The sequence below is a fragment of the Ictalurus furcatus genome, chromosome 17 (genome assembly GCF_023375685.1).
Source record: "Ictalurus furcatus strain D&B chromosome 17, Billie_1.0, whole genome shotgun sequence".
Lineage (NCBI taxonomy): Eukaryota > Metazoa > Chordata > Actinopteri > Siluriformes > Ictaluridae > Ictalurus > Ictalurus furcatus.
This window is the reverse complement of record NC_071271.1, coordinates 10,396,833-10,407,509: the sequence shown is the minus strand read 5'-3', so window position 1 is coordinate 10,407,509 and position 10,677 is coordinate 10,396,833. Positions and strand designations below refer to the sequence as shown.

The 10,677-nt window shown below is 39.6% G+C and overlaps 1 protein-coding gene across 4 annotated transcripts; it reads left to right on the top strand.

The window, feature by feature from the left end:
• The first annotated feature begins 280 nt into the window (after positions 1-280).
• Positions 281-10,652, top strand: nlrx1 (NLR family member X1). Of its 4 annotated transcripts, none has more exons than XM_053647809.1 (10): positions 281-461; positions 2,603-2,621; positions 3,411-3,539; positions 3,636-3,705; positions 3,798-3,916; positions 4,028-4,650; positions 5,084-6,510; positions 7,288-7,374; positions 7,619-7,870; positions 9,258-10,652. In XM_053647809.1, exons 1-10 carry the CDS (start codon positions 447-449, stop codon positions 9,592-9,594), a joined length of 3,078 nt encoding a protein of 1,025 aa, XP_053503784.1. In that variant the 5' UTR covers positions 281-446; the 3' UTR covers positions 9,595-10,652. The 4 variants fall into 4 exon arrangements, with proteins under 4 accessions (XP_053503784.1, XP_053503785.1, XP_053503786.1 ...); XM_053647810.1 differs by having other exon boundaries at positions 282-461; positions 3,810-3,916; XM_053647811.1 differs by lacking the exon at positions 2,603-2,621 and having other exon boundaries at positions 282-461.
• Positions 10,653-10,677: the final 25 nt, after the last annotated feature.

Genomic DNA, 10,677 nt, shown 5'->3' with positions numbered 1-10,677 from the left:
ACATTCAAATACAAGTACGCATGCTGTTCAGTGTCCTAGAGGCAGGTTAAATTTCCTAATCTAATCCTAATATCTAATATCAAAATGCACCAAAATGAATATATAGGAGTTTTATGTGTTGCAGGCACGTGCTAATCTCTGTGGTAAGACTATGAGGTTTAGCCATATGCATAAGCATGTAAAAAATTATAATGACAGTGCAAGTGATTTCGACGTGTTAAAACATATCTGAATGAGATTCAGTAGAAACTTGTCCACGAGAGAGAGAGAGAGAGAGAGAGAGAGAGAGAGAGAGAGACTGAGACTGTACAGTACACCCTGCTTTCAGGAACAGGAAGTGCTGCCGTACTGCTGGTGTGTGTACATCAATTTATGGCTTTTATGGCGATCGATTAGGAATAAATATATAAATATTTAAAATCGGACAATAAAGCTGCAATGCAACAATGCTAAAGCAGTGGGTAAGATGAAATAATCCTTCCTATATAATGATTTAATCGTGACTTTTGTTCTTTAACTTTAATGTCGCTACTACGTCTCCTTGTTAAAAGTCACCCCATCGCCATGTTTACATAAACATGGCTTTGGCTGTAGTGAGATCTTCTCTTGACCTGTTAAAGAAAACATTGTCGTTTGTTACTGAAATTGAGCCTTAAACCAGGACAGTAGCGATTTCAAAACAAACAGCTATCTATCTAACCAGTTCCTGATTCAACAGTGTACAGCGAGGCAATGTGTAAACATTATATACAAAGTAATCACTAAAATTATTTATTACTGAATAGCTGACAGCTGCCATGAAAGATTTGTTACTGTTATTGTGGTATATTCTACTGAAGCCCTAAGTGGCCATGCAGTGTTCATTTTTTCCTTTGTTGTTTTCTCGTGATCTCGACATAAAGTTATGTCCTGAAGTCAATGGGGTTTTTGAATGGGTCTTTGGTTAAATGCCTAAAATAATGTCTGTGGTTAACACAAGCTCACGATATGTTCACGTTTTGTACTACGACATATAATACAACAGTAATACCCCACTCAGGATTTTTAAAAAACTTTTACGTGTCTTGAAAAAGGCGGTTGATAGCAAGTGGTTAGATGGGACTACAGAGGTTGTCGGGGAAAGTAAACGTCATCACGCCGAACAGGAAACTCATCTACTACAGCCTCGTTGTGTTTATATTCGCGCTCTTGCAACTCAAACTTGTCAACTTGTAGATTTATCAATTTATAGTATTTTCGAAATTGTATTTATTATTATTATTATTATTATTATTATTATTAAATAAATAAATAAAAGATCGAAAGAGGTGTCGGAAGTTTAGTGGTGGTGACGTTGAAGCCAGGCGACCGTGGTGTAGTTCGTTTAGAGCCAAACATTAGCTTTTACTTCTGGCGAGTGTATGTAGCCTTCAGAATTCATAAATGTTGTGTTCGTTTGTGAAGATTATCTTAATGAACGAAACATGTAAAAATCATAAACTTTTGCTAGTCATGGAGTTTATTTTCTGCAATAATCCAAAAGCCAGTGAAAAAATCCTATTGGCTGTTTGTGGAGGGAACCAGGATGATGCTAACTTCCGGGGTGGCCTACAAAAATACATCATCCCTGTAGGAGTGTCACTTCCGCATTAGTGTCCGACACTTGAGATCCCGCTCTCTTAATGCGGAGATAAAATCCATCTCTACAGCCGGTAATTATTACATTTTTGATGGCGAAGATGCCAACATGCATGTAACACCAGACAAAGCGCCAGATTTTCTCAGGATAAAGTTACATCGTGAGGAAACAGCGTTTGGTTATGTCAAGATCACGAAAAAACAACAGAAAATGAAGTTAATAATGCATGGCCGCTTAGGGCGTTTTTGCAAAACAAAACAACAAATTATAAACACAATGACAAATCCGAAAACAAATCAACAAATCCAAAAACACATGAACAAATCAGACAAAACGGAAAAGGTAGGTATATTTTGTGAATGGATTACTTACCGCTGATTGGACGACACATCTGTCAATCAAGATATACAGGAAGTGCAGCAGGCTGCGGTAGTACTGGAAAGTCAATTCGTGTGTGCATGTGTTACTATGTTTTGTCCATATTGCGGTTAAAATAAAAAATTAACAAATCTACGGCGTGTCCTCTGATCTGTAAGTTCTTGCAGCAGACGCATAACATCACGGTTTACACGCAACTTGTGTTTCTGCTGAAGCGCTAACCGCATTATCCGGTAGCCGAACAACTGTCCTGGTCCACACAGCTCTGCTCTTATGCATTCCTTACTTCATTTAATGGGGAATCATTTTTTCCTCTAAACAGACCTGCGTCCTTTAGGTGTGTTTTTAGAGAGCGCAAGCTAATCTTTATGGCATGGTATGTTAACAGCAGATCCAAAATCACGGCATGTGAATGTCCTTCCTCAAATTAGTGATGAATAAATTCCATTTTCTCATTTCTTGCCAATATAAACTTTTTTTTCCTAGCATTTAAAGTTTGAATGGACTATGGACAAAAAATGGTTTAAAATAAACAAAGAAGTCCACTAATGTACAAGAAACAAAGTTGTTTACAATTTCTTACTTCCTGTATATCTTGATTGACAGATGTGTCGTCCAATCAGCGGTAAGTAATCCATTCGCAAAATATTATATATAAAAACCTTTTCAGTTTTGTCTGATTTGTTAGTGTTTTCCGATTTGTTAATGTGTTTTCTGTCTTGTTATTTTGTTTTCGGATTTGTCACTGTGTTTATAAATTGTAGTTTTGTTTGTGGACTTGTTTTTTTGTTTTTATATTTGTGTTTTGTTTTGCACTTCTCGGCCACCGTACTTCTGTAATATTCTGCTTTCAAGTCGATGTCGCCCCGCCCTTCAGTGATCATTTTAAAGAGCATTACAAACAGCAGCAATAGAACTAAAACCAACCTCAAATTGTCAACAACAGATGTAACCTCAAGTCAAGAACAAAGTGTTTGTGGTCGCTGCACGCATTTGTGGATTTTGAAACATTTCTAGCGTCAAGAGTGCACACAACTCCACAAATATTTCGACTCTGCCGACTTTCTTTGTAAACACACAGAGTTGTTTCTCCCAACTTTGGTTTCCAGTTTGCCAACAGTATATATATAAAAAAATTTGGAAGACATTTTGCTAAACAGTTGTAATTTCCCCTATGTATGGAGACTTTGGGGACACAGCATACATGCTCTGATTTGAAGCATGCTGTTCATCAGAACAAATGCAAAACACATGCACATCATTTTCCATATACACTTATTCTGCAAACAGTGCAACTTGCTCAGAAAATTAGGAGGTTGATCTGTATGATTCTGTACGGAGGTTAAAACATTCATGCTAAGCAGTGAATGTAAATAAACATAACCATAATACATTAGGACTGTTGCTATTTTAGGAGGGGTCTTAAAGGATACCAGAATGTGGCGATTTGGAAGGGTGACAGGAACAGAAGCTATAAGCAAGAGATCCTACAGGACACTAAAAGATTTGCCCTACAAACATGAGTCAACATTTCCGGAGAGAAGTGGGTTTTTTAAAGCACATTTCTCTGATTTATCTACATATCTGCTTATAAGTACTGTATTTTGCTGATTTGTATTCCTATTATTATCTCTATCAGAACTGGAGTTCACCTTTCCACCTAGTGACTTCTGTTGTGTCAGAAAAGCTGGATCCTTATTACAGCTCAGGTAATATACCATGATTTAAAGCAGTTTGATGTTCTAGCATGTAAGAATATAACAAAAGTGTACACCCTAGTGTTAAAGTCTTGTTTCATAAGTGTTTTTAACAGGTGGATGAGTCCTTGTAGAATGGGGTGGAGTGAACGAATAAAGTTTACGAGATCATCATTCTCTGGTTACAGTTTGAGGTTATATTGTTCCGGCACACCAAACACGGGTGAGCTAAAACTTTTGGCATACTATGGTATCAAGTGTAGCTATACACAACAGCCTTTGGGTATTGGGTCCAGGTTGCAAATTAAATTGATGTGTTGAATTTGATCTACAGATCCCATAGAGCTCCACAAACATAAGTTAGCGATGTGGTTCAGTCACTTGCCTCGGGAAGAGAAACAGTTTGGGGGTTACTTTTCTCCTGAAACCATGCATGTAGAGCCACTTATTCTTGAGAAATCCCCAGAAGAAGGAAAAGGGCTCTCGATTAATCCCTTCAAAGGAAATGAATCACTGAGAAAATCTGTCACAGCTAAACATCTGTTTGACCCAAGAAACAGCATCACAGAGCAACAAGGGCTCAACATATTGCTCTATGGAGCTGTTGGGACTGGGAAAAGTACAGTTGTCCGCAAGCTGGTTTTGGACTGGTGTGCTGGTTCAGCCCTGTCCCAGTTCAAGCTGGTGGTGCCCTTCTCTTGTGAAGATCTCTCTCAGTTGTCTAAATCCACATCGCTAAGAGACCTTGTGGGTAGAAAATATGTACACCTTCGTAAGACACCATTTCTCAGTGGAGATAATAACCAGGCCAGTGAGGTCCTCTTCATCTTCAATGGAATGGAGAAGATGAAGTTAGACTTTAGGATTGCCACCACCGAATTATGCAGTGATCCTAATGAGGCTCTTCCAGCAGGAGCTGTTGTGGTGAACTTGCTGAGGAAATACCTCCTACCTGAGGTGTGTCTAAACTTCTGGTCTCCTTCTATTAATTATTAGCATCCTTATAAAATTATTTAGGGGTGCCAAATATATTTGTCACATTTAATTTTTGAGAGGAAATAAGTTTTATTAGACTTATTCAGTTATTTTGTACACGATTTTAGCTGTGATTTTCCTTGTCGCATGTTAATCACGACAACCACCACCGTATCTTTCGAACGTCTGAATCCCCACCCCAATCCCCCACACCCCAAGCAAAATCATATTGCATAACCAAATAGTTGTTAGGAACAACAAAAACAAATGCACAGTATAAAAATAGCTACATTTCTTTGTATTAGTCATCCACTTCTTATTTCCAGACAGACAGTCCTTTAGCTTAGAGTTGTGTTTTGGAGAAACCACTGAAGAGAAATCACTCACTATACCTTTCTCATTGAATATTTTTCAGGCCAGCATTTTGGTCACAACCAGGCTGTCTGCTGTAGATCGTATCCCAAAGAAATATGTGAACCGCTATGCTCAGATCTGTGGTTTCAGTGATCCTGATCGCCAGAGAACCTACTTTACAAGTAGACTCTTGCAACAAAGTGGAGAAAAGCCAGGCAAAGAAGCAGAATCTCTGATCGAGATGCTCTACTTCAACTTGCAGCGGGAGAGCCAGTTAGCAACAGCCTGCTTTTTACCTTCCTACTGCTGGCTCATGTGTGCCACACTTCACTTTCTGCACTTTACTGATGCCAAGGCACCCATTCGCACTCTTACTGGTATCTACACAAGCTTCCTGAGGCTTAACTTTGGGGGAGAGGTGCTGACAGTGGGAGGAGACATATCTTCACCAGAGGAACAGAATTCATTAATGCTTTATGTGGTCCGCACTGTAGGGAAGCTGGCTTTCGATGGAGTCAACAGTAAACATACTTCTTTTTCAGAGACTGACCTTGAACAGTGGGTTGGTGGAAAGACCAAAACCGATGAAGAACTTCAGCAACTGGCAGTGTTTCGTACAGATGTGCTAGACTTCTTCCTCATGCCTTGTGTGGAACATAGTCGAAATCTTACTGAGTCAGATGAGAAACGATATGTTTTTGCTGTTCCAGCCATGCAGGAGTATCTGGCTGCCCTTTATGTTGTACTTGGTGAGAACAAAACTGCCCTTGAGAAGGTGACTAAGCAAGTATCATCTGCCCTTGGACAAGCTGGTGAGGACATCACTACCTTAATGACCATTCTCTCCAAGTTCATACCTCTCAGGATCTTTGCCCTGTTCAACTTACTGAAACTGTTTCCCAAATTTTTTGATCGGGTAACTAGCCTTAGTAGGGGACGCATTGCTAACACCATGGCTGCAGAAATGTTCCGCTCAGAAGACAGTTACAATGAAGATGTTCTCGATCAGGTGGAGCAAAGCTTGCTGGGAGTGCAAGGCCCACAGCCGCAGCAAACAGATGACACAAGGTCCTTTGAGTTGTACCCAATCTTTATGGGAGGACTCCTTCATTATGGCAACAGAAAGCTACTGGAGCAACTTGGATGTGACATTAAGAGCACCACGGTGGCCCAGATCACCCGAACACTGAAGAAGCAGCTGATCAAGGAGAGCCGAAAACAGCAGCCACCTGAAGAGTTGATGGATTTGCTGGTTTTGCTTTATGAGCTCCAGAACCCTCGGCTCACAGCTGAAGTGCTGCAATCCGTCAAGATCATCAACCTGTCCAATGTGCGCATGACTCCACTGAAGTGCTTTGTGCTGAGTTCTGTGCTGAATTGCTTACCTCCTGGCTTTGTGCTGAATGAGCTCAACCTGTCCTCCTGCCATATCACTCCAGACTTGCTACACATGCTATATCCTTCCTTTAACAATACCAGAAGCCTCAAGTGAGAGATTTTCTGTTTAATAATTACAGCAAACTATTTGTATTTTTAAGTGTGGGGATATTCATTTGGGTTATTCATAATTACAGTGTTAATGACTGTTTTTGACTACTATAATTCTCTGCAATTTGATATTGCACATCATTTCATTTTATGACTAGACCAAATGTTCATTAATACCACCTTTGCAATTGTTTTGAGTATGATGATGATTTGCCTTTATAATTGCTTGTGCCTGCATAAAAAATATATATCAGTGGTTCTCAAAATGAAGTCCAGGGACCGCTGAGGGTCTATGAAGCATAACCAGGGTGTTCGTGTTTTTATTCATCTTATTCAGTTACAAGGATGGAAATCACAACCTACTATTAAAAAAGTTATATTTATTATTGAGATGTTATAGCTTATAGCCTATTTGACTCACTGTTTACCCAGTATAATGTACCTAATGTGTTATGTTGTGAAAGGTGAAGGGTCCATGAAAGCCGTATGGCTCTAATAAATAATTAAAATTATGTTTTACACATTTTAATAGTTCATGAAATAAATCTGTTTGAGGGTATATGTGGAATGTATTTTATGGTTAAAGGGGTCCCTGGATACAAAATGCTTTAGAACCCCTGCTATAAATAACCTGAAAACCACAACTATGAGTGTTATGAGAATCTTACTTGAACATTTTGCATACATAATGGCAGTGCATTAACCTACTGACCAGTTTTATCTCTGAGACAGTAGACAAACTAATGGCATGCGTGTGTCTTTTTATATTCACTTCAGCCTGCAGTTTAACAGTCTGGATTCTGAATCCTGCATACTGCTGCGTGATCTGCTACTCGAATCCAACTGTAAAATAAAATCTTTACAGTAAGGCAGATTTCATTGCACTTTGTGTTGCACTTTGTGTTGCACTATTGGCTCAAGAGGTAGGTAACTAGCCTCAAAACTGCTTGTATTGAAGAGATACTGATTGCGTGAATGGTGCCAGTACAAAGTACATGAACCATAAAACTGCAGCTTGCTGTTTTATAAATGTAAGATCACAGATTAATGTAATAAGCTAGATAGTTTGTTGAATGTAAAGTTTAATCTAATGAATCTCTGGCTACAGGTTGTGCGATAACTCCTTGTTGGACAGAGGAGCTAGCCACCTTTTGGATGCTCTGTCTGGTAACCAGTCTTTACAGAAGCTGTCTCTGATGCATACTGGTCTTGGAGATAGCACTGCTTCCGAGTTAGCTGCAAGGCTGGCCTCGCATGGTGGGTTACAAGTGCTGAATGTGGCCTACAACAACATTGGAGATGGTGCAGCACTTAAACTGGTTGATGCTTGCAGAGAGCACGCCACTATTCACACATTACAGTGAGTATGACTAGTATAGGATTTTACCCCTTGTTTCACAAAGTACAGTTGTCAGGTTTTAGTGATATAAACAATTAAACCAGGACAATCAGGACAGAACTTTTTCCACTTTTAATGTGATATTGCAACCTATAGGAGAAATTTTTTTTGGGGGGGAACATTTAATATTAATAATAAATAAATAAATAAATATGTACAGTTATCTGTTTGCATAAGTGTGCACACCCCTAAACTAATACTTTGTTGAAGTACCTTTTGATTTTATTACAGCATTCAGTCTTTTTTTTGGTAAGAGTATATCAGTGTTTTCCCACTCTCCCTTGCAAAAACATTCTAGAGCCGTCAAATCGTGCAGCCATCTCCTGTCCACAGTCCGCTTCAGGTCACGCCACAGATTTTCAGTTGGATTCAGGTCTGGGCTCTAATTGGGCCACTCCAAAATGTTGATCTTCTTTTGGTTAAGCCATTCCTTTGCTGACTTGAATGTAAGCTTTGGGTCGTTGCTGCGCTGGAAGGTGAAATTCCTCTTCAGCTTCCTAACAGATGCCTGAAGTTTTCTGCCACAAATCAACTGGTATATGGAGCTATTTATGATTCCCTCCACCTTGAATAAAGCCCCAGTTCTGGCTGAAGAAACGCAGCCAAAAAGCATGATGCTACCATCACTATGCTTCACCGTGGGTATGATGTTATTTTGGAATTATGGCCAAAACATTCAACCTTGGTCTCATCAGCCATAACATTACAGGTTTGGGTTCATTTATGTATGTTTTGGCTTCCGTCTAGCCACCCTAATCCATAGCCCATGCATGTGAAAAATACAGGAGATTGTTGTTACATGTAGGGAGCAACAAGTACTTGCCAGAAATTCCTGCAGCTCCTTTAATGTTGCCATAGGCCTATTGGTAGCACCTGAGCAGTCTTCTTGTTGTCTTCTCATCAATTTTGGAGTGACATCCTGTTCTTACTAATGTTAGTGCCATTTTTTCTCCAGCTGTTGATGATGGCCTTCACTGTATTCCATGGTATAGCTAATGCCTTGGAAATTATTTTGTACCCCTGTCCTGCTTGATACCTTTCAACAATGAGATTCCATTCACACTTGACGTTTGCAGTGGGATGAAACCAAGAAGATTTTAACTTTATTTGGGGTTAATCACAGTCACTTTAATTAATGGCAGGTGTATACTACTACTACTTAACATGAGTTTGAATGTGTTTGGTTGATTCTGAACACAGCCACATCTCCAGTTATAAAAGGGTATACACACATCATTTATCTTGGTTTCATTTTTTTTTACATTACAAAATGCTTTTGCATTTTAACTTTTTATGTCCACTATTAGTCATGTCTGAGCAAGATATTTTCCTCTTGGCATCTTCCCAGCCTGTATTTGAACCAGCTAACCGACTTGGGGAAGCAGTCGCTGCATGTCCGTGGTGTTCCGCAGGAAAAAGGTGGAAGACGGGTGAAGGTGCTGGCTTCAGTGACCGAGGGCTCAGACATCTCAGAGGACTGGCATCCCATTCTGAGCATCATAGGAAAGAACTCCTTATCTTGGGAAAGGGAACGTGTACGTGAACAGCTTCTGGTCTTCCTGAAGGATCTGGAGTGGGGCCGTAAACAGCACTCCAGCTTTTGGAAGAAGTTGCACTTCCGCAGAGTGGAGCGTGTGGTGAGGCAGACTCTATACATGCTGGAAAAAAGAAGCACTGCTAATTGATGGAACTGCTTCATTATGCTCTGGTACTCCTCTGGGAAAGTTTAAAATAATAGATACAAATATGACGTGAATTCTGTGTACAAATACTACGTGCCAAATAGTTTGCATTGATGGTTATGGGGAAATTCTTAGGTAGGTGCTTGAACACTCAGCTCAGGTGCACACAAATAATGGCCACCTGATATGTGGACACCAGACCAATCACATCTATATATGCTTGTTGAACATTTACTTTTAACCCATTCCAGATTTAGTCCTTCTTTGGTGTTATAATAATGTCCACTTTTCTGGGAAGGCTTTTCCATTAGATTTTGGAGTGTGGCTGTGGGGGATTGTGCTCATTCAGCCAGGAGAGAGATCAGGGGCAAGGAGGTTTGGAGTGCAGTCGGTGTTGCAGTTCATCTCAAAGGTGTTCAGTGGGGTTGAGGTCAGGGCTCTGCAGGACACTCGATTTCTTCCATTTCAACCTTGGCACACCATTTATTCATAGTCCTCGCATTGTGCACAGGTTTGGGCCCCTTGGTTCCAGTGAAGGAAAATGTTAATGCTACAGCACACAAAGACATCCTATACAATTATGTGCTTCCAATTTTGTGGCAACAATTTGAGGAAGGCCCATATATGTATGATGTTCGGGTGTACACATAATTTTGGCCATTATAGTGTATTAAAATTGCCATCACCTGTTCATGTGTAATATGTGTGGAGAAAACTATTAGCTTGTGTTGATGCTGTAGTTTTGAGGTTTGGTTCATGACCAAAATAAAAATGTTATTGTTATAGAGTGTTGGAATGAAACAAATTATGTACTAAGCAGTGCTTCCTTATGTCAGAGTGCTATACTGACAAAAAAAAATGTTTTGTCATGAAATTAAATTTGGTGTTAGTTTATTTATTGTGCCTTAAAAAGTCATTTATAGCCATTTGAATACTAACATGGAAGATGCAACCCAATCATGTGCCTTTAACTACATTTCAAAAAGAGACTGACGTATTTTGATCTTTATAATGTCAATGCCATCCCCTTCAAACAACAAAAATAAATAAGCAAATTGTCTACGAAATACTTCTCAGTCTGATTCT